General features: G+C 43.1%; 2 protein-coding genes across 3 annotated transcripts in view; one reads left to right on the top strand and one right to left on the bottom strand.

Moving 5' to 3' along the window:
* The first annotated feature begins 299 nt into the window (after nt 1-299).
* IDH3G (isocitrate dehydrogenase (NAD(+)) 3 non-catalytic subunit gamma) lies at nt 300-15,923 on the top strand. 2 transcript variants are annotated; one of them, XM_075259655.1, is made up of 14 exons: nt 300-403; nt 3,678-3,719; nt 6,704-6,715; nt 7,601-7,698; nt 8,067-8,182; nt 8,255-8,315; nt 8,756-8,888; nt 9,460-9,593; nt 9,671-9,773; nt 10,866-11,012; nt 11,484-11,578; nt 11,694-11,754; nt 15,065-15,169; nt 15,648-15,923. In XM_075259655.1, exons 1-13 carry the CDS (start codon nt 326-328, stop codon nt 15,164-15,166), a joined length of 1,182 nt encoding a protein of 393 aa, XP_075115756.1. In that variant the 5' UTR covers nt 300-325; the 3' UTR covers nt 15,167-15,169; nt 15,648-15,923. The 2 variants fall into 2 exon arrangements, with proteins under 2 accessions (XP_075115756.1, XP_075115757.1); XM_075259656.1 differs by lacking the exon at nt 6,704-6,715.
* A 225-nt stretch (nt 15,924-16,148) lies between these two features.
* SRPK3 (SRSF protein kinase 3) overlaps nt 16,149-26,968 on the bottom strand; it is a 35,838-nt gene continuing 25,018 nt past the window's right edge. Inside the window, exon 16 of the mRNA XM_075259622.1 lies at nt 16,149-26,232. Coding sequence (XP_075115723.1) covers nt 26,048-26,232 — 185 coding nt within the window. The 3' untranslated portion in view covers nt 16,149-26,047. The remainder of the gene's footprint in view (nt 26,233-26,968) is intronic.

Raw genomic sequence — 26,968 nt, 5'->3', positions numbered from 1 at the left:
CATGTTCAACAGATTGCCTTACAAATGTAGCTTTATACATAAAACAATATTACAACAGAGAGAATTCCTGTTATTCTTAGTATATATAGCTGAAACGTATTCATACCAGTATTAAACATGGCGTCTACATACTTCCGGTCCTCACAAAGAGGGGGAAGTGTAACTACTAGGTAAAGTTTGATACACGTCAGGGTTGACGCATGCGTAGTAGATCTGGGACGACATTCTGGCGCACGCGTAGTATATTCAGAGAGGTTTTGCTTCATTTATTTTTGAGCATGCGCAAATCCACTAGTTGTCAGGCTGCGACATTCACGCCTCCAAAATGGCAGCTCGCACGGTGTCCGCAGCCTACAGAGTTCTGTCGTCTCCTCTCCCTGTGAAGTTCGGCCTCAGGCAGCAGGTATAGGCAGGGCTCAGTCTAATTGCTGTAACCTTTATTTTATTAGCTGTCAGCCCCGCTTTCAGTATGGAGGACGTGGAGCCCGTGCGTGTTTTCAATGCCCGGGTGTTTTCAATGTCAGAGCCATGGAGTTGGCTGCTTAGATGGTTTGGGAGGGGTTAAAAGATTTAGGGCAACGACAGTGATCAGCAACTAATGCAAATCTATAACACAGTGTGGGAGAGCATGCTGGGAGAGTTGTAGTACTGCTGAGCAAGCATGGCAACATAGTATAGCCCTATGTCATTGGACGTGGGATGTGAGCCCCTAGTGCAGAGATGGCGGCCCTTATAGAGACCAAGTGCCCAAGCTGCAACCCAATACCGGTATACGGAAACACTGCCGGCTTTCCCATAAACCAGTGGTTCTCAACCTTTCTAATGCCGTGACCCCGCAATACAGTTCCTCATGTTGTGGTGACACCATTCAGTTTGGAATGTGCGTCCATAATGGCGTGCGTTCCAGCTGAATAGCGCTGCTGCAGACAGTAGCACGGCTTCTCAGTGGCTAAAGCCATCGGAAATATGTATTTTCTGATGGCTTTAGGCATACCTCCCAACTTTTGAAGATTAGCGAGAGGGACAAAATATGCGGTGCACGCCGCTGCGAATTTAGCTCTGCCCACTTTTATGTTGACTCCGCCCATTCTCATTTATTTTTCATGTGCTCCCACACAGTATAATCCTCCTACAGTCACCCGTACATTATATGTCCCCCCGCCATCTCTCTCCCAGTTTCATATAACCCCTTCATCTGCCCCTGGTTTCATGTCCCCCCCATCTCTTCCCCCAGTTTCATGTCCCCATCTGTTCCCCCATCTCTGCCCACAGTTTCATGTCCCTCCATCTCTGCCCCCAGTGTCATGCCGCCGCCCCCCCCCCCTTCATCTGCCCCTTCATTATGTTCCACTTTAATGTTTAAAACAAAAAAAAAAACAAAAACACTTACACTCACCTTCCAACGCTCCACGCTCCCCCTCTCACTCATATAGTTGTAAGCGCGATGTGACGTCATCACATCGCGGCTACACATACAGAAGCCGCAGCACAGCGTTAAAACAGGAGCTGGCTATGACAGCTCCTGCTTTAATCGCCTGTGTTTTCAACTCATCGGTGTCCTCCGGGCGCCGATCAGTTGAAACTGGGACATACCTCCCACTGACTGGGACGGTTGGCAGGTATGTGGCGACCCCTGTGTTTTGGTCGTTCGACTCCCAGGTTGAGAACTGCTGCCATAGATATAATTGTAACAGAAAGTCCATGGAGGAAAACGCTGTGAATTTTGTGTTCAAATCACTGCGGGAAAAACCGCGATGCGTTCACGTCGCGGTTGTTCCCACAGCGCTTTAGCGCAGCGTTTCCGGCCCGTGGGGCCTTAGCCTCAACCAAGCAAAGCAGTAAGTTTTTGTCTGCCGGATTTTGATGCTTTTCCGTGGCGTTTCTACGGAGTTTCTGCAACACATTTATCATGCTGCGGTTTTCACACTCACCATAGAAATCTATGGAGGGAAAAACTCAGCGTTTCCGCAACTATCATTGACATGCTGCGTTTTTTCAAAAAACGCTAATGTTTTTGAAAAACGCAGCTTTTTGATTCCGCAGTGTGGGGCTAGGAATAGATGAAACTGCATTCACTATGCTGGTACTGTAAAATGCAGTGGTTTTTTCGGCTGCGTTTCTGCAATGTGGGGCCTCAGCCTAAAGGGGAAAAAGAGAGCAGCACCAAGCCGTATCTAGTGTAGTAATTTTGGTGAGAGACAGCACAAGGAAAGTACATTAAAACTCTCACCTGGATGGGTTGTGGAATATTCACATCTACTTTTAGCGCTTAGGAACCAATCATAGGGGGTTCCCTCCCTGGGTGGATTGGAGCAGCAGATATCTCGTCACCGGTGGTGAGGACAAACAATGCAAGGACCAAAGAACAATCTGCGCTTCACCCGTTGGACAAATTCAATCTTTTACTAGTTCGGACACACAACGCGTTTCGAGCACGGAATTGCCCTTTTTCAAGTGCAATGAACTGAAGTCCCTTAGGGGATTTTTGACTATTATTACCCTACACCCGAATTCTTATCCACTTTAGCTGCTATTTTTACTATGCATGAAATCCACTAATTACGTATTGATTATATTCTGAAAATGTTTTGTATTATCATGTCACCAGTATATGGACTTTTTTTTTTATCCTACATTGATCATGAAATCTCAGTATTTCCATCCTGCACTGACCATGAATTTCCGTATTTATCTATTTAATATTCTTATTAGAAATGACATTTTTATGTAGCTTATGAATTACAGTGTACTAATTTGCTATTACTTTTTATACTTTTTAATGTGTTAAGATGTTATTATGAAATATGTTTTTCCGCTGTGTTATTTATTTGAAGAGACTTCAGTTCATTGCACTTGAAATTGGCAAATCCTTGCCCGAAACGCGTTGTGTGTCCGAACTATTAAAAGATTGAATTTGTCCAACGGGTGAAGCGCAGATTGTTCTTTGGTCCTTGCATTGTTCAGCCTAAAGGGGGGTTCCAGAAGTTTAAAATTGATGACCTATCCTTAAGATAAGCATCAGATGAGTGAGGTCTGACACCCGGGACTATTAATGAACCACTGTCCCACTATTTGAAGGGACTGTGACAATTGTGTGAGCTCTCTTGTAGCCTCTTCAATACCAGGTATCTGAGGGGCCACACGGTGGCTCAGTGGTTAGCACTGCAGCCTTGCAGCACTGGGTCCTGGTGTTCAAATCCTGCCAAGGGCAAAAAACCATCTGCAAGGAGTTTGTATGTTCTCCCCGTGTTTGCATGGATTTCCATCCCATATTCCAAAAAAAAAAAAAAAAAGACATACTGATAGGGAAAAAAATGTACATTGTGAGCTCTATGTGGGGCTCACAATCTACATTAATAAAAAAAAAAAAAAAAACAGGTATCAGACTCCCACCAATCTGATATTGATGGGCTCACCTTAGGATAGGTCATCAGTATCTTAGTGTTGGAAAAGTCATGAAGCTTCTTGCTGTATTTGTAGCTGTGCAGCTAGTTCTGCCTTATTTCACCATAGTTTAGAAGATGCCCCATGTATGGCCACATTTCTGGTCACTAGATACCATTAATATGTATCTTCTTTGTCTGCACTATTTCACGTTTGCCCCAGTACTTCTAAGTCTCCGTACTGTCCTAATAGACTGGCCTAACATCTGAACCTCTTGCTCCCATCACTTTTAGGTGTTGCCTGCAGCATGGACTCAGCACCGGGACTACTCATCGGTAAGTAAATGGTTTTCATGGTCCTTTCCAAAAAACTCCACAGCTGGGACTCATCCAATATGTGTGCCGAAAATAAGACCTAAAATCAAAGCCTTTAGGATCACTTTAGACCAGTGGTTCTCAACCTTTCTAATGCCGTTACCCCGCAATACAGTTCCTCATGTTGTGGTGACCCCATTCAGTTTGGAACACGTGTCCATAATGGTGTGCGTTCCAGCTGAATAGCGCTGCTGCAGACAGTAGCACGGCTTCTCAGTGGCTAAAGCCATCAGAAATATGTACTTTCTGATGGCTTTAGGCATACCTCACAACTTTTGAAGATTAGAAAGAGGGAGAAAATTTAGCTCTGCCCACTTTTATGTTGACTCCGCCCATTCTCATTCATTTTTCGTGTGCTCCCACACAGTATAATCCTCCTACAGTCACCCGTACATTATATGACCCCCCAGTTTCATATAACCCCTTCATCTGCCCCCAGTTTCATGTCCCCCCTCCATCTCTGCCCCCAGTTTCATGTCCCCCCATCTCTGCCCACAGTGTCATGCTGTACCCCCTTCATCTGCCCACAGTTTCATGTCCCCCATCTCTGCCCCGTTTCATGTCCCCCATCTCTTCCCCAGTTTCATGTTCCTCCATCTCTGCCCCCAGTGTCATGCCGTCCCCCCCTTCTTCTGCCCCTTCATTATGTTCCACCTAAAAAAAAAAAAAAAAAAAAACACTTACACTCACCTTCCAACGATCCCCCGCTGCCCGCTCAGTCTCGCTCACTCATATAGTTGTAGCCATGATGTGACGTCATCACATTGCGGCTACACATACAGAAGCTGCAGCACAGCGTTAAAGCAGGAGCTGGCTGTGCCAGCTCCTGCTTTAATCGCCTGTGTTTTTAACTCCTCCGGGCGCCGATCAGTTGAGACCGGGACATACCTCCCACTGACCGGGACGGTTGGGAGGTATGTGGCGACCCCTATGGTTTGGTCGTTCGACCCCCAGGTTGAGAACCGCTGCTTTAGAAGATGCAGATAAACCTTGAGCAGTAGTTGTACCTACTAGTATCACTACATTCAGCAGGGAGACTTGGTGCCTACCCTAAGGAGAGATGTTACAAGGAGGTATGGGGAAGGTATCTTGGTAGAAGCAGTCCCAACCAGTCAGAGACAGGGACACAAGTCATGCAGCAAAGCAGATTATTTAAGAAAAATAAATAAACCTTTACTTCAGGCACAACTGAATAAAATAATATTTGAAACAAAAATGAATAAAAAAAAAATACAGTCTTAACTTCAGGCAAAATAATGTCGAACCAAAATTCTGCTCGTCTGAGCGCTAAATTAACAGAAAATACTAACTGTACGTGTGGCTTACTATCAGCCACACAAATTAGCCAAAACACCACTGTATCATACACAAACCTCTCAATGTGAGGACAGACCCAACCACTATCTCTCCTCCCAGGATCTGTCCTGAAGTGCAGGCTCTGCAGCCTTTTATGGCCCAGTAACAAGTCTATGACCAACACCTGGGCTGCAGCTTATTCAAGATCTGCCCTGGACCACACATATGTCAGGAATCTGGGGGAGATATAACGTTACTCTGCCTGTCACCTTCTCACAGAGGTTATCTTCAAGTTCCATCTATGACCAGAAGATGCCATCATGAAAATGGGCAGGAGCCATGTCTGTCAGGGTCAGGGCTACTTGTTGGGTGCACTACAGTAGGATTGGACACCTATCCATCCCAGGCAACTATCATGTAGGATCGGGAACTTGATGATGGTGCTTACGTCAACCCATATGGCTCTTCTGTTGGTATCAGAACAATTTTAGATTGGAATTTAACTCTGGAACCTGAATCAGATATTGTATGTTAAACATATCTTTAGGATGGACCATGAAAGGTGCAGATTCTGTAGGAAGAACATTGAGATTGTCTTTCTTCAGTACTCCCATTGACTTCATGGAGACACCCCGTTTAGAGTTTGATGTCGTACCCATCACCTGTCAGGCTGTTATGGCACATCCTGTGGTTTTCCTAAGTTCTACGTTTTATAGTGCCCGAGATATAAAAGCTGTGTGGGCTGAGGGTGCAGTGGAATACGTTCCAGCCTCCGCTTCCTTGCATTACACAAGAGCCCATCCACCCTTAGTGACAGCAGTGTACAGTGATCAGTCAGCAACAGAGAAACCAGAGAGAATATGGAGAAAACAAAAACTCTCCTCTCCCCAAGACTCCGCATCCAGCGGCAGCAGCTCTAGTCTTGTATATACAGGTCCCCTGCCTGACATGACCAGTAACATCCCATTCGTGCCGGGTGACCGCTGTAACCCATCACAGGCCTCAGCAGTGACCTATTCAAAAACCGCATGTCATGGTGGATTAAATTTGGTTTGAATTTGGATGCAGCAGTCACATGGCACATATAACCAGGGGACTTGTAAACTGAAGACCCACTGGGAACAGAGGCCCAGCGAGAGGGGAGTAATGTGGGGTTTTTTTTTGTTTGTTTGTTTTTTTAAAAATAATAACAACACCTGGAACATCCCTTTAAGAACAAATGAATTGGACATGTTGAAATCCAACAGCACGATCTTCTTTTCCCCAAAGGCTGCCATCGGGGAAGATTCAGCAAAGCCTCATAAGCATTACACATACACGTTGGCCAGTCCCACCAAAGTGAGTGGGTTTGGTCTACGTTCATCTAATGTGTATCGTCAGCTAGTACCAGTAACAACCAGGTTATAGATGGTACATGGACCTTCATGGTATCTATGGCACATCTATGGACCTTCATGGTATCTATGGCACATCACAAGGTGGTTCAGTCCCCTTTATATTGTATAGGTTTTTGGGCTTTTATGAAGTAGGTCAGCACATAGGGTTTATGTCTCACAAACCTTTTGTTCCTTTGGCACCGACAAGTAAATCCAGTGAGCGCTTCCCATTCTCTATGTCTCTGACTGTGCCTTTTTTCTGTCTCTTAACAGCAACACATGATAGTAAGTACTGTATGTGTCTCTGAGCATTTGTGTCTCTGAGCCTTGTCTGTGTTTTCCTGTGCTTTTTATGTCTTTTGCGCTCCCGTTGTCCTATAACATTATGATGTGATCCCCGCTAGGCATGTTTCTTTCCTTTTCTAACACTATTACCTTAGCTCTGACCAATCACAACAATCGTTGGTAGCGTTAACACTGATTGGAGATGGTGAATAGAGACAAGTAATCTATTTAAAGGGATTGTGCAGAATTAGAAACAAGGGTTTGCATTATTAAAGCGGTTGTCTGGCCCCAATAGGTCATCAGTCTGGGCCATCAGTGATCTGGGCGGTCTGACAGCAGCCTCCGGATACTGTGCATTACAGCAGTGGACAGGGAGCGCGTACAACACCTTTCCTATTCAAGTAATAGGGGTAGCAGAGAAGCCCCATCCACTATATTGTGGGGAAAGTGCAGCGCCTATCCTATTATTTGTATAGGGACAGCCTGTATGCCCTTCTCATTCATTGTAGCTTCTTCTGGAGACTGTCAGAGCAGCTGATCTGTGTGGGATCCAGTTGCCGACCCCCGTAGATCATATAACCTATCATCCAGACAACCCCTTTTCACAGAAACTATGCTGCTCTTGTTCATAGGCTATGTCTGTGGTATTGCAGCTCAGCTCCACTCACTCAAAGTTGCAATACCAGAAGCAGCCCATGGACAAGAGAGGCGCTGTTTCCAGGACTGAAACAGACCCTTATTTCCAATTACGGAAACCCTTTAAATTCTTAGTGTAGATTTAATGGATGTCTATGGAGATTTGGCACTAATAGTGTAGGCTGGTGAGCTGAATGTTCAATGCCACCATTTCACTTAGTAACATCTTGTCTGTTTGTCTGGTTCTAGCCTCCCCCTGCAAAGTATGGAGGAAGACACACCGTGACTATGATCCCTGGAGATGGCATTGGCCCGGAGCTTGCCCTACACGTTAAGGAGGTGTTCAGGTGAGGTCCCGTCAATGTTGTCCCACAGCTGTCTTTCTAGAAAGGGGGGGAGGGGTCCTCGCTTGGTGAGGTGGTGCCGCATTGAGGTGGACCGTTAATCCAGAGATAGCCATGTATGAGCATGACACTCTGTCACCTATATAGGAGTCATGACATTAGCCAAGCAATGGCTCTTACAGAAGGACATCTCAGCAATGACTCCCTGCCCGCATGTGCTAGGTCGGTGCTCCTTGCCAGTCAGGGTGAGGGAACGGTACTGGAGATAGGTTTAAGTCCCAGAGGTGCCACAGTCATGTCCTATGGATATGCCATGACTATCTGAGATGGGAATACCCCATTCATACATGTTATATGGTATTCCCTTACAGACATGCCTGTGTGCCAGTGGATTTCGAAGTAGTGAATGTGAACTCCACTTCTACAGATGAAGAAGACATCCAGAACGCCATCACTGCCATCAGGAGGAACAGGGTGGCACTTAAAGGTACTCGGCTGTCTTATATTATAATATAGCTTTAACCATTACTGAAAATAATTCTCTGTTTCTTTTCATCAGGTAACATTGAGACAAACCATAACATGCCGCCATCCCATCGGTCCCGGAATAACCTGCTGCGGTAAGTTGCCCTGTACAGGTTCTCATGGATGAGTGTGGAGATAGGGAAGACATTCAAGTTTTTAGGGAAGACAAACTGTAGTTAACAGGGAGTGAGGGAAAATCCCATAGCTTGTGTATGAGTGTACAGAAAAAAGGAACCCAGGGCAGACTCTGGGGGGAGGGGAGGGGGTATCACACTCTTCAGCATCAGTGTCTTTCATGGGCCACAGAAAGGAAAATGAAGCTGTGCTGATGCCTGGCCTCACATCCGGCATGTATTACTGGGAAGGAAAAGTCTGAAGCAAGTTGTAAACTTCATATGAGGGGGGTCTGAATGAAGTGGTGAAGACTGCTGGCTGAAATGTAGTACAGCTTGTGAAGGAGAAGCCGCTCTTCAGATATTATACCGTCACCCGTTATGATTTCTTTTTATAATCTTTTTGTCATTTGATCTTTCAGTACCAGCTTAGACCTTTACGCCAATGTTATCCACTGTCAGAGCTTGCCCGGTGTGCAGACCCGCCAGAAGGACATTGACATCCTGATAGTGCGGGAGAATACAGAGGGGGAGTACAGCAGTCTGGAACATGAGGTGAGACGGTGACGGGATTCAAGGAGAGGGAACACTTACACTTTTTGTTTTGGACTTATCAAAGCCAGGTCATTCAGCTTGCCTCTTACTCATTCCTCAAAACAAAGGGGTTGTGCCGTTAAGGACACTTATCTTCTGTCCTGTGGACCAAGGATAAGTTTCCAATTATCAGGGCCTAACAGCCTTGATTCCTAGTGATCAGGAGAACAGGGGATCAAAAGTTCCCCCAAAGCCTGCTATTGATTAGGCCACTAATGCACTTGCGGGACTGGTGCTCTATTCACTTCTATGGGTCTACCGGAAGTGTCATCTCCAACAGCACCACAACCCCATAGAAGTGAACAGAGAGCCTGTCGAGCAAGTGCACTAGTACTCCATTCACAAGGGGACTTTAGGAGGACTTTTGGTCCCCTGTTCTCCTGATCACTGGGGGGACCTAGTGAACGGACACTTATTGGACCCACAAGACAGGGAATAAGTGTCCTTAATGGCACAACCCCTTTAAGTACCCAGAAGAAGCAGTATATCCTGTATGGAAGCCATTGAACATGATTTTGTATCTGTATTGTAGAGCGTGTCTGGAGTGGTGGAGAGCCTGAAGATCATCACTCGGGTGAACTCCCTGCGCATCGCAGATTACGCTTTCAAGCTGGCACGAGAGAAAGGAAGGAAGAAGGTCACGGCTGTACACAAGGCCAACATCATGTAGGTTGTAGTATTCCTAGCGGGCATGGCTGCAGTCTGCATGGTAGTTCTCCCTGACATCTTAAATGTCTTTACAGGAAATTGGGGGACGGTCTGTTCCTGCAGTGCTGCAGAGAGGTCGCATCTGGTTACCCAGATATCACTTTTGAGAGTATGATCGTTGATAACACCACAATGCAGGTAAATATGGAGTAACAATGTGTCCTCTTGGAAACTACTGGGAGCTTTGTACTAGGGCAAGCACGATTTAGGCTGGGGCATCTGTACAGAGCACTTTCAGTGGGTTAAATGACACCAGATAGATACCCTGCAAATGCCAGTCATTGCCAGAGAGATCCTACAACGGCACCCCCTGACTCCCGAGTAGCTGCAGGATGGATGGAAGGTGGCACCATCTGTTCTTGCACATTGTTAGTAAGGTTTATATACCAAGCTCTACCCTCTGATCAGTCTTTTTGCAGGGTACAGTTTAGTGGGCGCTTGCCACTTGGTATATTAAACAAAAGAATTTTGTGACCTGCTAAAAACGTTAGGCTTTATTTAGGGTACATAGCCCTCTATTCAAATAGTGATGATAAAAATATAGCGCTTTGCTAAAAGTTAGAATAAGTCTGGCTTTATACAAGAAGCTTTGGAGGGATACAATTTAGTTCACTCCTCCAATCTTCAATTGATATTGTGTAGCCATTATTCAATAGAAATAAATATACACAGATTGTTGGGAGAAACAAGGGGTATTAGTGTTGCCTCCCTCTATACTTTTCCCCAATATCTTACTGCCAAAATGTGTATACTGCGCTGCTATTGTAGCGTCCGCAGTATCAATAAAACCTATTCACAGCAGCATTCAATAGACCGATTGCATAGACAGGACGCTAAACATTGGCGGAGGGGCTATAAGATGATCGTGTGGGATGGAGTGTAGTAAACAAGTCCTCGTCCCCACGATATACTTTGTACAAGGTCCCGCATGTACAGCGGTGTCTATGAAATCTTTGATCTATGCTGCTGTGAATAGGTTTTATTGATAACAATTCTTTTGTTTAATATAACGGTTGTGATTTAACACCACTAATATACAACTAGAGTGGTATTTGTTTATACGCTTGCCACTTGGGCATGACTAGCAGTCTTTACCTAATAACATGGCCACTAGGCAGTATGATGAGAGGTGGCCATGCATTTGTGCGGTCCTCTCCATTTATTTCTCTATCACCCCATAGGACGCCTTCATCTTGATGGTAGTATCCATGTATCTTTTTGTTTTTGCAGCTTGTGTCCTACCCCCAGCAGTTTGATGTTATGGTGATGCCTAACCTATATGGGAACATAGTTAATAATGTCTGCGCTGGGCTTGTCGGTGGCCCCGGCCTCGTACCTGGAGCCAACTATGGCAAAGTGTATGCCGTATTTGAAACGGTAAGTTGGGTTTCCTGTTGTATCGTACCTGGACGGTAGTGGTATTTTAAAGGGATATTCTGACCATTAATGTATGGCACATTCATGGGACACCTGTTATAGGTGCATGTCCTGTCTTGGATATTTTCACCTTTCAGTACAGAAGAGGTTCCCATGACCACTTTGTGTCATTGCAGAGGGACCACCCCTGCAAACAGCCCTACCTCTGGGATGTGTGGGAGCCATGCCAGGGTTTCTACTGGATACTGATGGCATTGGTGCCCAAACCTTAAGCTCCCATGCATGCTAGGAATGTGAAAAAAGGGCGTACTGTCCTCCTAAGTTCTCTGCTGGTCTCTGCTTATTTTCTGTATTGGTGATGTGTTGTACATGTGTGAGTGCTCGGCCACTAAATAAATCCCGACAAACTCCCTTTTAATGTGTTTTCAACTATTTTCATGGAACATAGCGGATATTTTCCTCATCTTACAGGCAACCAGGAATACTGGGAAAAGTATAGCCAATAAGAACATTGCGAACCCCACGGCGATGCTACTGGCCAGCTGCATGATGTTAGACCATCTAAAGTAAGGCGGTTATTCATTATACATTCCTTCTTCCCTTCCTGTCTATATACTGTATATACGGCTCTTTGCTGTGCCCAGCATATATTGTGTAACGAAGCCTCTCTTGTTTTGGCAGGTTGCACAGTTACGCCAACTCCATCCGCAAGGCTATTCTGGGCAGTATGAATGAACACCGGGTAAGTATGGACAGCTTGATTTATGGTTCTGTAGTGGCAGCTGGATCTGTTCCAGGCCGAATATCACATGCTAGGGATATCACTGAACCTTACACCTGACCACCAGTGATAATCCAGTCATCCCCATGGACAGACATGAACACGTGAGCACATATAGATGTAATAGTTGTGGATGAGCCCCCCCCTAAGACATATCACCAGGACATACAAGATCATCAGTTCTTTATCTCACCCCCTGAAGGGGGGGGGGGGGGCGCAAACACCTGACACATGTCTGGTTTGGTTTACAGTGTAGTGACAATGCAAAGCCTGTTAAAGGGGCAGTCATTGACTTATAGGATAGCTTCTTTCCAATAGGTGTTACTAGAGGCACTTTCTTCAGCTATTTTTCAACCTTTGCCTAGAGGATTATTTCATGGCCCATAAGACTGCTTACACCTACATAGTGTTCTCTCCAAGGAGAACCATACCCTCCCTAAATCCCTGTCATAGGCCCATAGGTCATTTCCCCCAACCAACCAGTTCTGCATTCAGCGCTGATGAGGGATAAGCCCCCAAATCAGCTTTGTGCAGATGAGTGTTTGGTTTGGCTTACATCTAAGACGTGTTGCAGGGCCTATTAAAGGGGTTATGCCACAAAAACCGGATAGGGAATACATTGCTCATTGGTTGGGGTACAACCATTGTCATGCCCACCAATCTTGAAAACGGGTGTTTACCTCAGGTTTGCGATGAAGCAGTGGATGTACAATGTGCCCCCTGTGCTATCCATTACAATGAGATTGCTGAAGATAGCCAAGTGCTGTACTCTAGCCATTTCTGCTGCTCTCATTAAGATGAATGGTGCAGGATCCTGCATTATAATCAGGGCTAAAACACAGACGTTCTTGGAAAATGTAGGAGGTCCCAGCCATCAAGTCCCCACTGATCAGCAATTTATCCTCCTATCCTGTTATCATGTGGCTGAATTTCCTGTGTGATTGAACGCAAATACGTGAATGGAACCAATTTCCACAGAATTAGAGGGGTTGTCCAACAATTACAAGTTGTTACCTTTCCATAGACTAGATGAGAAGAGTCTGACTGCCAGGACTCCCACTGATCATAAGAATAGGGAACTCATGTCCCCTGTTTCAATAGAGTGAAGGCTGGGCATGTGTGCTGATGCTCCATTATCTGTGGGAATGGTAGAGGTGGCTGAGTACATTGCTTGGCTATCCTCATCAGGCCCATAGATAAGTACAGTGCTTGGCTATCCTCATCAGTCCTATAGATAAGTACATTGCTTGGCTATCCTCATCAGGCCCATAGATAAGTACAGTGCTTGGCTATCCTCATCAGGCCCATAGATAAGTACAGTGCTTGGCTATCTGCATCAGTCCTATAGACAAGTACATTGCTTGGCTATCTGCATCAGTCCTATAGACAAGTACATTGCTTGGCTATCTGCATCAGTCCTATAGACAAGTACATTGCTTGGCTATCCTCATCAGGCCCATAGATAAGTACAGTGCTTGGCTATCCGCATCAGTCCTATAGACAAGTACAGTGCTTGGCTTTCCTCATCAGTCTTATGGACAAGTACAGTGCTTGGCTATCTGCATCAGTCCCATAGACTAGTACAGTGCTTGGCTATCCTCATCAGTCTTATAGACAAGTACAGTGCTTGGCTATCTGCATCAGTCCCATAGACTAGTACAGTGCTTGACTATCCTCATCAGTCTTATAGACAAGTACAGTGCTTGGCTATCTGCATCAGTCCCATAGACTAGTACAGTGCTTGGCTATCCTCATCAGTCTTATAGACAAGTACAGTGCTTGGATATCCTCATCAGTCTTATAGACAAGTACATTGCTTGGCTACCCGCATCAGTTCCATAGTCATGTACAGTGCTTAGCTATCCTCATCAGTCCTATAGACAAGTACAGTGCTTGGCTATCCTCATCAGTCTTATAGACAAGTACAGTGCTTGGCTATCTGCATCAGTCCCATAGACTAGTACAGTGCTTGGATATCCTCATCAGTCCCATAGACTAGTACATTGCTTGGCTATCCTCATCAGGCCCATAGATAAGTACAGTGCTTGGCTTTCCTCATCAGTCTTATGGACAAGTATAGTGCTTGGCTATCTTCATCAGTCCCATAGACTAGTACAGTGCTTGGCTATCCGCATCAGTCCCATAGACTAGTACAGTGCTTGGCTATCCGCATCAGTCCTATAGACAAGTACATTGCTTGGCTATCCTCATCAGTCCCATAGACTAGTACAGTGCTTGGCTATCTGCATCAGTCCCATAGACTAGTACAGTGCTTGACTATCCTCATCAGTCTTATAGACAAGTACAGTGCTTGGCTATCTGCATCAGTCCCATAGACTAGTACAGTGCTTGACTATCCTCATCAGTCTTATAGACAAGTACAGTGCTTGGCTATCTGCATCAGTCCCATAGACTAGTACAGTGCTTGGATATCCTCATCAGTCCTATAGACAAGTACATTGCTTGGCTATCCTCATCAGTCTTATAGACAAGTACATTGCTTGGCTACCCGCATCAGTTCCATAGTCAAGTACATTGCTTGGCTACCCGCATCAGTTCCATAGTCATGTACAGTGTTTAGCTATCCTCATCAGTCCTATAGACAAGTACAGTGCTTGGCTATCCTCATCAGTCTTATAGACAAGTACAGTGCTTGGCTATCTGCATCAGTCCCATAGACTAGTACAGTGCTTGGATATCCTCATCAGTCCTATAGACAAGTACATTGCTTGGCTATCCTCATCAGTCTTATAGACAAGTACATTGCTTGGCTACCCGCATCAGTTCCGTAGTCATGTACAGTGCTTAGCTATCCTCATCAGTCCTATAGACAAGTACAGTGCTTGGCTATCCTCATCAGTCCTATGGACTTTGGATAAAGCAGCTGTACGCATGTGCGGCCATTACTCCATTTGAGCAGAGATAGGGGAGCCACATTCTCATGATTGGCGGGGGTTCCAGTAGTGGAAATCCATTGGTTACTGGATCTGTCTTGTTTGAGTATTATGTTGTTATTGTGGGACATTGCCTTTAACAGATGGTGGACCACATTCCTATTGTGAGGCAACTGCATTACCCGTGAGCCCCTGGCACATCTGATGTGGTCAGAGCAGATAGCACATGGCCATGGTCTTTACTTACTCTGTGATGTGACGGCCATGCTCCTGCACTGTACTCATATGTAGTTCACCAGAGGTAGAACCTCTACAACATGGACCTTCACTTCTGTGCCATCCTAGTGACTGCTGACATGATGTTTTCTTCTCTGCAGATGCACACTCCAGATATAGGGGGGCAGGGCACTACCTCCGAAGTGGTACAGTCCATATGCAGGCAGATCATTGTGAAGAATGGCCGCGCAGTCACCATTTGAGAGGTAACATAACATTTTGAGATTGCATTGAAAATTCGAATAATGAATTTATATGGCGTAAGGTTTACACTCCGTTCACATTATCGCTGGGTGTCTGTTGGAGGACCAGACAAACGGACTGCTGTAATAGTGGACACCGATCTCAAGGAACCCCATGGACTATAATATGGTCTGTTGGGTGTCCTCTGATCTATGCAGGGTACAGAATCCTCACATATGAAGTTGTTGTCCATGGTTAGAAGAAAAAGCTGCTTGCGCGTAGAAAATAGTGCCACACCTGTCCACAGGATACCACTGGTATTGCAACCCATCCCTATTCACTTCAATGGAGCCGAGTTGCAATACCAGGCGTAACCTATGGACAAATGTGGTGCTGATTTCGGGAAAAAAAGTAGTCATGTATTTCTAATTCTGGACAAGCTCTTAGTTCATAGGTGAATATATATATTGATTTAATATTGATTTTTTTTTCCCCCCCAAGATATTGTCTTTACATGAGAAATTAACCCTGTGTGTTCTGCGCTCCATGACTCCTCCACCATTTGTGATGCCTGCTACTATTCCCAGCCCTTCTACAGTACATAGGTGTGACCCCCCCCCCTCCTGATCTATTCATTGCACTAGGACGCTGGAGCTCTGTCCTTGACCTGCTGCTGTTATACGTGATGCTTTACATGGAGGCGCAGTATGTGTACCATAAGATCTGATGTAAGGTTTCTCTTGTGTGTCATCTTAAATAAAGAGATTAAGAACCAGATTCCATTTGCTGTGGTCTCTCCTTCCATATGGATCCATGTAAAATGTGTCTACATTTGTTCAAATTTGTTGCAGTCTCTGTGCTGGACACAATACCCCCTTACATACTGTTTCAGTAGCATGATGACCGGTCAGAGGTACCCACCTACCCATCCTTCAGCAGGGCTCTGTATCGCTGCACCCACGTCCTGTGACCAGCCTCAGCGATATTAACCACCACACAATGAACATTTTGTATCAATTTAATGACAACATACACACAATGCAAAACCAGAGTCATAAACAGGTTTGTGAACCACGCAGACACTCAAACACAATGCAACCACCCTGGAAGTAAAGGATTTCTAGGTAAGTCTCCAGACACACACAGATCCATAGAAACAGGGCGATCACTGATCGGATATGAATAAGGAGCTACATGTGTACTATGTGGTCACAATGTAACGTCAACCGAGCCGGCGCTCTGCCCTGGGAGCCCAATGTCCTTTAGTTCACAGTTTATCCATGAGGTCTGCTCATATTGCTTCTAGTGATTATCAAGCGCTTGCTGTAAGCCCCTCCAGAAGTGGGGTGGGGGAGGGGATAGAAAAAAATAAGAGATTTCACAGACTTGCATTCTGTAATTCAGGACTTTAAAGGGTTGTCTAGCAGGTATGTGATAAACAAGCTTAGGGACACCAGCGAGGGACTGATGAGGCTTCCTATATTTTTAACCCATTTTGTGCCTGTTTAAAAAAAAAAAAAACCACATCAGACAACCCCTTTAAAGAGGACCTTTCATGGGTTTGGGGCACAGGCAGTTCTATATACTGCTAGAAAGCAGACAATGCACTGAATTCAGCACACTTTTGGCTTTCCAGCAGTATATAGAACTGCCTGTGCCCTGGACCATGAAAGGTCCTCTTTAATCTTACAAGCCAATGGTAGCATACATATACTGTAAAATATGTATAGCTCTATGTAGTCCTGTCTCTCCCCCAAATCACTAATTGGCCATACTAACATTTGTTCCCGTTCCCCTGAAATATGCCCAAATCGTACCGACAAACAATAGTTAAAGGGGTTTTCTGGGCCTCAATGACAAACTATTGTAATACACTTTTTTTTTTTTTTTCATAGAGACTCAAAGTGCATGGAGAGTTAATGGAGTGGGGGAGTTAGTGGCTGCTATACAGGCGCTCACCCCAACATCCACAAGGGTCAGTTGTTTTTGGCATGTGGGAGGAATTACACACAGAGAACATACCAAGTCCTTGCAGATGTTGCCCTTGGTCAGTATCGAAACCCAAGACAGCAGTGCTAACCACCGAGCCAGGTCATCAAAATGTGATCGCAAGGGTTCTGACAACTGGGTCCTCCGCCAATCATCTAGAAAGGCTGTGGTGATCCCCCTGCTAATAATCTCATATTTATCACTTGCATGACACAGCAGCAGCTCAGTCCCATTCAAATGAATGGGGCTGAGCTGCAATACCAAGCATAGCCACTATACAATGTGTGGTGCTGTGCTTTGTATTCACTGAATGCTGGATCCTTTCCAACCATTGAGTCGCAGTAAGGAGAAATTCATGTGGCAGATTTGTTGTTGAAATTTCTGCCACTGAAAATCCGTTTCATTCATCTGAACGAGGCCGTATTTGCAGCAAGCACAGGAGTATTCTGTAATCAATATTCTTTAGATGAATGGGGCAGCTGTAGAAACGTCTGCTACATGTGAATTCACCCTACAAACAGATCCCAAATCTACGTCATGGCCCAGCTCTCTGCCTCTTATTTGCTACATGGTGGAAGAGGGCAAAGTAGAGAACCTGCTACACGTCACTGTCCATACATGTGCTGCTGTTTATAATACATTGCTCAGAGACTTCTATACGTGACCCCTTACTTCCTCGGATCTCAGGGTCACCACAGTATAGACAGTCAGATACATTTGTCCCTATATAAAATATACCAGTGCCTGTAGAAATGGCTGAACCTATGTCCAAGTCCAGCTTGATGTGCTGACATCACTCGTATAGCAGTAGATCATGTATACAATACATTGCTAGGAGAGATGTCTATACATGACCCAGCATAGACAAACATACGGTCTCTATATAATATACCAGTCTCTGTCCAGTGCAATGTGCTGACGACTGCCGCTGACATCACTCGTGAGAAATAGTGACTGGATATAGTTACATAAATCCCTAGGATCTGTTTTAGGAAAACAGCTTATTCCAGCCCCTGCGTCAGTCACAGATCCGCCCCATAAGTATTACTGACACACAGGCTTCAGAACGCTAGTCCCTATAAACATACATGACATGTCTGTGCCACCCACTTTGCAGACTTGAGGCAGCTCATGGGTTAAGCTTTGTGCCAGCAGGGTCACCATAGGTTGTAGATCAATGGATTATAAAGAAAAATACCACCTCCACCTAAATCACACACCTGTCACATCACTCCCGTAAAAGTAATGACTCAGCTTTTCCAGGCACCTGAAAAGCACATCTGCCTAGTGCTGCAGCTACACATCCCCGCTCCCCCTTTATAACATACCGTACTTACAACCTCTAAATGCATTGCAGGTTTTTCCTACTCCTAAATCCTTTCTAAAAATACAAGCCATGCCCCCATAATGTCAGCCAGTGCCCTTTACAGCCGGGGTACCCTCAGTAAACAACACAACCCACAGACTGCCCCCTACTATCACGCAGCTGTAGAGTGGCATTAAATTACCACTAGGTGGCGCTCCCTGTTTACATATATGTGAGATGACCACTCAAAATAGTAGTGAAATGTGTATGTATAGTATAGGCTGGGACTGTATGTATTCTGTATGTATAGTATACAATGGGACTGTAGGTAATCAGTATATATACGTTGGGACTGTTTGTATTCAGTATGTATAATATAGGGTGGAACTGTATGCATTTCACATTTATGTGTTGAGACTGTATGTATTCAGTATGTATGTATAATACAGGCTGGGACTGTATGTATTCTGTATGTATAGTATAGGCTGAGACTGTATGTATTAAGTATGTATGTATAATATAGGCTGAGACTGTATGTATTAAGTATGTATGTATAATATAGGCTGAGACTGTATGTATTCAGTATGTATGTATGATATAGGCTGAGACTGTATGTATAGTAGGCTGGGACTGTATGTATTCAGTATGTATAGTATAGGCTGAGACTGTATGTATTAAGTATGTATGTATAATACAGGCTGGGACTGTATGTATTCTGTATGTATAGTATAGGCTGAGACTGTATGTATTAAGTATGTATGTATAATATAGGCTGAGACTGTATGTATTCAGTATGTATGTATGTATGATATAGGCTGAGACTGTATCTATTCAGTATGTATGTATAATATAGGCTGAGACTGTATCTATTCAGTATGTATGTATAATGTAGGCTGAGACTGTATGTATTCTGTATGTATAGTAGGCTGGGACTGTATGTATTCAGTATGTATGTATAATATAGGCTGAGACTGTATCTATTCAGTATGTATGTATAGTATAGGCTGGGACTGTATGTATTCTGTATGTATAGTATACAATGGGACTGTAGGTAATCAGTATATATACGTTGGGACTGTTTGTATTCAGTATGTATAATATAGGGTGGAACTGTATGCATTTCACATTTATGTGTTGAGACTGTATGTATTCAGTATGTATGTATAATACAGGCTGGGACTGTATGTATTCTGTATGTATAGTATAGGCTGAGACTGTATGTATTAAGTATGTATGTATAATATAGGCTGAGACTGTATGTATTAAGTATGTATGTATAATATAGGCTGAGACTGTATGTATTCAGTATGTATGTATAGTATAGGCTGAGACTGTATCTATTCAGTATGTATGTATAATATAGGCTGGGACTGTATGTATTCAGTATGTATGTATGATATAGGCTGAGACTGTATCTATTCAGTATGTATGTATAATATAGGCTGAGACTGTATCTATTCAGTATGTATGTATAATGTAGGCTGAGACTGTATGTATTCTGTATGTATAGTAGGCCGGGACTGTATGTATTCAGTATGTATGTATAGTATAGGCTGGGACTGTATGTATTCTGTATGTATGTATAATATAGGCTGAGACTGTATCTATTCAGTATGTATGTATAATATAGGTGGAGACTAAGTATTCAGTATGTATGTATAATGTAGGCTGAGACTGTATGTATTCAGTATGTATGTATAATGTAGGCTGAGACTGTATCTATTCAGTATGTATGTATAATATAGGCTGAGACTGTATGTATTCTGTATGTATGTATAATATAGGTGGAGACTAAGTATTCAGTATGTATGTATAATGTAGGCTGAGACTGTATGTATTCAGTATGTATGTATAATGTAGGCTGAGACTGTATCTATTCAGTATGTATGTATAATATAGGCTGAGACTGTATGTATTCTGTATGTATGTATGTATGATATAGGCTGAGACTGTATCTATTCAGTATGTATGTATAATATAGGCTGAGACTGTATCTATTCAGTATGTATGTATAATGTAGGCTGAGACTATGTATTCTGTATGTATAGTAGGCTGGGACTGTATGTATTCAGTATGTATGTATAGTATAGGCTGGGACTGTATGTATTCTGTATGTATGTATAATATAGGCTGAGACTGTATCTATTCAGTATGTATGTATAGTATAGGCTGGGACTGTATCTATTCAGTATGTATGTATAATGTAGGATGAGACTGTATCTATTCAGTATGCATGTATAGTATAGGCTGAGACTAAGTATTCAGTATGTATGTATAGTATAGGCTGAGACTGTATCTATTCAGTATGTATGTATAGTATAGGCTGAGACTGTATCTATTCAGTATGTATGTATAGTATAGGCTGAGACTGTATCTATTCAGTATGTATGTATAGTATAGGCTGAGACTGTATGTATTCAGTATGTATGTATAGTATAGGCTGGGACTGTATCTATTCAGTATGTATGTATAATGTAGGCTGAGACTGTATGTATTCAGTATGTATGTATAATGTAGGCTGAGACTGTATGTATTCTGTATGTATAGTAGGCTGGGACTGTATGTATTCAGTATGTATGTATAGTATAGGCTGGGACTGTATCTATTCAGTATGTATGTATAATGTAGGATGAGACTGTATCTATTCAGTATGCATGTATAGTATAGGCTGAGACTAAGTATTCAGTATGTATGTATAGTATAGGCTGAGACTGTATCTATTCAGTATGTATGTATAGTATAGGCTGAGACTGTATCTATTCAGTATGTATGTATAGTATAGGCTGAGACTATCTATTCAGTATGTATGTATAGTATAGGCTGAGACTGTATGTATTCAGTATGTATGTATAGTATAGGCTGGGACTGTATCTATTCAGTATGTATGTATAATGTAGGCTGAGACTGTATCTATTCAGTATGCATGTATAATATAGGCTGAGACTAAGTATTCAGTATGTATGTATAATATAGGCTGGGACTGTATCTATTCAGTATGCATGTATAGTATAGGCTGAGACTGTATCTATTCAGTATGTATGTATAGTATAGGCTGAGACTGTATGTATTCAGTATGTATGTATAGTATAGGCTGGGACTGTATCTATTCAGTATGTATGTATAATGTAGGCTGAGACTGTATGTATTCAGTATGTATAATATAGGCTGAGACTGTATCTATTCAGTATGTATGTATAATATAGGCTGGGACTGTATCTATTCAGTATGTATGTATAATGTAGGCTGAGACTGTATCTATTCAGTATGCATGTATAGTATAGGCTGAGACTAAGTATTCAGTATGCATGTATAGTATAGGCTGAGACTGTATCTATTCAGTATGTATGTATAGTATAGGCTGAGACTGTATCTATTCAGTATGTATGTATAGTATAGGCTGAGACTGTATGTATTCAGTATGTATGTATAGTATAGGCTGGGACTGTATCTATTCAGTATGTATGTATAATGTAGGCTGAGACTGTATGTATTCAGTATGTATGTATAATGTAGGCTGAGACTGTATCTATTCAGTATGCATGTATAGTATAGGCTGAGACTAAGTATTCAGTATGTATGTATAATATAGGCTGGGACTGTATCTATTCAGTATGTATGTATAGTATAGGCTGAGACTGTATCTATTCAGTATGTATGTATAATGTAGGCTGAGACTATGTATTCTGTATGTATGTATAGTATAGGCTGAGACTGTATCTATTCAGTATGTATGTATAGTATAGGCTGAGACTGTATGTATTCAGTATGTATGTATAGTATAGGCTGGGACTGTATCTATTCAGTATGTATGTATAATATAGGCTGGGACTGTATGTATTCAGTATGTATGTATAGTATAGGCTGGGACTGTATCTATTCAGTATGTATATATAATGTAGGCTGAGACTGTATGTATTCAGTATGTATAATATAGGCTGAGACTGTATCTATTCAGTATGTATGTATAATACAGGCTGGGACTGTATCTATTCAGTATGTATGTATAATATAGGCTGGGACTGTATGTATTCATTATGTATGTATAATACAGGCTGAGACTGTATGTATTCAGTATGTATGTATAGTATAGGCTGAACTGTATGTATTCAGTATGTATGTATAGTATAGGCTGAGACTGTATCTATTCAGTATGTATGTATAATACAGGCCGGGACTGTATCTATTCAGTATGCATGTATAATACAGGCTGGGACCGTATGTATTCAGTATGTATGTATAGTATAGGCTGGGACTGTATCTATTCAGTATGTATATATAATGTAGGCTGAGACTGTATGTATTCAGTATGTATAATATAGGCTGAGACTGTATCTATTCAGTATGTATGTATAATACAGGCTGAGACTGTATGTATTCAGTATGTATGTATAGTATAGGCTGAACTGTATGTATTCAGTATGTATGTATAGTATAGGCTGAGACTGTATCTATTCAGTATGTATGTATAATACAGGCCGGGACTGTGTCTATTCAGTATGCATGTATAATACAGGCTGGGACCGTATGTATTCAGTATGTATGTATAGTATAGGCTGGGACTGTATCTATTCAGAACGTCTGTCACAGTACAAGGTAGACTGCATAATGCCGGGGCCTTTTGGAAAGGTGTCTCTGTAAATGCATGAGCAGTCAGCTCCACCTACTGGCGACATTTTGCAGAAGATTTACCTGCTCTAGTAGGAGACTTCCCCGCTTTGATACACCCAACTACCATGTCATTCAGGTGCCTAGAAAAGCAGAGTGAGGGTAAGTTCACATATCTGAAAGTACAGAGGAATTTGAGGCAGACTTCTCCACGTTCCAGCCCTTCAGATTTCATGGATTACACTCGGATGAATATATGAGAGACGTTCTATGGAGCAGGATTGATTCAGCACCCTGCTCCTCTCTCTTTCCCCCATTGTATTCAGATTCAGGACGGAATTTGGTGCCGAATTGGAGGTGGAATCTTCCTTATAAACAAAACCAAATTCCATTGTGTGAACTTACCCTTATGGTCCTAGAGGAGCTGCCTGTGTGGTCAGCCTCAGCGAGGGCATGTATAATACTTATGGGTGCGTATCTGGATTACATGATAAAGATGAAAAGCTTTCCAACCATTACCATAAGGATTGCACAATATAAACCTATGTATCATTCAAGCAAAGAATGGGGAAAAATAGAAAATCTGCCATAGATCTTTCTAAACCAAAATAGAACTGTCCGAATATCACATTACAGCTGGAAGACATCTTTCCTGAAAAGCCACCTCAGTGCATGAACATCAGGGGACAACCCAAAGGCTCGCTCATTTCCAGTCCTGTATTCATGCATGAAGTTGCTCTAATATAGTAGCCTTTTAGCCTAAATATCAACATGGCTATTGCCATTTGTTCTCCAGCCGGTGCCTAACGTGCCCGGATAGCCACATGCCAGGAGGTGCAGAATCTCAATAGTTGGAGAGCTCTTATTTGGCATCATAATGAAAAATAAACATTGTAACTTATATAGATATTAGTGTGTATGGTAAACTACAGCACTCCAACAGGTTGGAGGTAGTACTGCAATTGCAATAAGAGTTTTCCAGATCAAGCCAGACCATGACTCCTATTTCTCAATACAATGTCGGCCAAGTTTTCTGTGCTGATCTCATGGGTGGCTGCACAAGTGGGAGGTATTGTTTTATTATGCCTTGTCCTTAGAGGGATATTTCTGTGCATCCTCTTGTATATAATGGAGATGAGCGAGTACTGTTCGGATCAGCCGATCCGAACAGCACGCTCCATAGAAATGAATGGATGCACCTGGTACTTCCGCTTTGACGGCGGCCAGCCGCTTAACCCCCCGCGTGCCGGCTACATCCATTCATTTCTATGCGAGCGTGCTGTTCGGATCGGCTGATCCGAACAGTACTCGCTCATCTCTAATAATGAACATTATACACAGACACTATGTTAGACCAGTATTATACCACATACACTCGCAACCGTGATCCTATTACATCTTCTGTAATAGATGTAATTTTAGGAAATTAGTCCACACCTTATTATTAGTATACCTGAACTCCATTTCAGTTCTATTTATGGAAGGTAATGTACTCCAACTAAACTGCAGTACCACAAACCACCATTTGGAGTGCTATGTTCTATCAGTCTTATTCATTTGCCATTCTTTACAAATTCTGGTGTTTTTCTAGGAAGTTAACAAAGCCTCTGTAGAGAACATATCACAGCAAAGTTACAACATCCCTCACCAGGAGTGTACATAATATGCAGGAAGGAATTGCAGCTGCTATGGAGCCCCTGGAGAAGGGTAGTCTAGGTTTGTAACCTTCTGGTTCCCAATCAGTGATATGAACTTAAAGTGAACATGTCAAGAGATTCATACTGTCCGATATGACGGCAGGATGATAAAGAGAAGCTGAGCCCTGTCATATGTAGGTTTATATTATAGATACAGAGAAACTGAGCTCTGTCATAGGTGTATATAACTGCCGAGTTCTGTGATATATAGGATTATATGATAGAAGAGAGAACCTGAGCTGTCATATATAGGGTTAAATTATAGAGCTGATCTCTTCTATCATATAATCATATATAGATCTCAGCTTCCCTCCTCTACCATATACCCCATATATCACACAGCTCAGTTTCTCTCCCATCCTCATATAAACCTAATCTCTATAGGTTCAGCTTCTCTCCTCTATTTATATACCCCATATATCACAGAGCTCAGCTTCTTTCCGTCTATCTTATAAACCTATAGCTCAGTTTCGCTCCCTCGATCATATACTGTTATGCGATAGAAAAGCCGGAATTTCCTGGCAGGGTCACTTTAAGCAACACTCCATCTCTTCATGGACACTGGAAGGAGAAGAACCATGCTAATCCTTCTTCCAAGAAAAAATGGGGGTAAACAAGCAACGGTTCTGATCTTCCTGCAAAAAGGAGTAGGACAAAACCCTGAAGCATGTACACAGACTGTAAGCTGGCTACACGATATGTTTGGGTGCTGTGCTAAATTCTGACTAGAGTGCCAATACCTGTCCACATGGTAAACAGCATATCTACAATAATGGTGAATAGCTTTGTTTTACTTAGAACATATTATCTGACAAGGAGTGCCCAAATTTTAGCATATGACTTCTGTAGTGTTACAGTCTGCCCATGTATTTGCAATCAATGACATCACTGTTGCAGAGTGATGTCATCAATGGTTCACGTTACTTATTTGCAATGAACACTTAGGCTACAGTTCAGTTTACCTTGTGACTGAGATCTAAGGATGTAACTGAGGCATAAGGCACCGAGTGTCTTACTCCACAGCGAGGTCATACTTATCAATATAGCTTCATGTAATCTATCAGAGACAACAAATTATGATCCGCTCCACAACTCCGGAAAGTAAAAGAACCCTTAATACCAGGCATTTCTGGTCTCCAGGATGATAGATTGGTGGCAAATTCACGGTTTAGGCTTGTACTGCTTGACCTGTACCCACTAACCATTAGTCATATCAAAATCCCATCTGTAGAATCAGGTCCTTTATATGACAGATGTCCACCGAACGTGCCAAGGCCTCCCAAACAGCAGACGTGTAGCCAGGGTTAGGAGTTAAGCCATGGGTGCTGCAGGCACTGTGCGGCTGTGGCCCTCTTCTCTGGAATAAACTCCAACATGGGCAGCAGAAAGTCTGAAAACTGAGTGGCTTCTTCTAGTGACCACTCATACTTCTCCACCAGGACCTCAAACAGGCCCCAGTGCTTTAGGTTTTGTATGTGCCGAAGTTCCCCTGTAGAGAAGAATGAAAGGAGAGTCAGCGATCAGCCTAAAATAACTGCTTTTACCCTCAACACAAGAGATGAGCAAACTGCTTTGGATCCAATCACAGATTCAACCTGAATTTTCCAAATGTTTATACTCTGGGGGGTCTCCTCAGACCTCAGGAAATAAGAAGACATGGAAACATAATAAACAGTTCTGGTAACCTTCTCCTGGGCTTCTTCTCTGCATTTTATGGTCACTTGGGGCCTTACTTTATCCTCCTGAGTGATATCAGGCACCTCGGGTGGAATGCTGAGGTCTGTCACATGCGGCTGTAATGCATGTGTCATGACGCTGGTGTGCCCTATGCGTCTAATGAGGCCCAATTACAGGTCTTAACAGTTCCCCCGGGGCGTGTGACCCAGGAAGCTGCAAGAGACAGTGACAATGACAAACATTTGTAATGCACTTCTCTCATGGAGCACTGTGGATTTGGGAAGTTCATGGTTATCATACAGGCACTCATCCCCAACACCCACAAGGATCACTTTGTACAGGGAGCCTATTTACCCATCTGTGTATTTTTTCGCATGTGGGAAGGAACCGACGCAAACATGGAGAGTACGTATCAAATCCAAGAGGCCAGGAGAGAGCACAAGGGAGCGACGAATGCCATAAGGATGCCGAGGAGAGTTAAGAAGGAGTATAACTGGTTATTATATTCACACCTGCACTTATTAGACTCTATAGCAGGGATAGGCAAC

The sequence above is a fragment of the Leptodactylus fuscus genome, chromosome 11 (assembly GCF_031893055.1).
Source record: "Leptodactylus fuscus isolate aLepFus1 chromosome 11, aLepFus1.hap2, whole genome shotgun sequence".
NCBI classification, from domain to species: domain Eukaryota; kingdom Metazoa; phylum Chordata; class Amphibia; order Anura; family Leptodactylidae; genus Leptodactylus; species Leptodactylus fuscus.
The sequence above is the reverse complement of the archived record's forward strand: the minus strand, read 5'-3'. Positions and strand labels throughout refer to the sequence as shown.

Coding starts and splice junctions, on each gene's coding strand:
- IDH3G (XM_075259655.1), top strand. CDS start 326: ATGGCAGCTCGCACGGTGTCCGCAGCCTACAGAGTTCTGTCGTCTCCT. Junction 8,183..8,254: donor GAACAGGGTGGCACTTAAAG/GTACTCGGCTGT, acceptor TCTTTTCATCAG/GTAACATTGAGACAAACCAT. Junction 8,889..9,459: donor ACAGCAGTCTGGAACATGAG/GTGAGACGGTGA, acceptor TCTGTATTGTAG/AGCGTGTCTGGAGTGGTGGA.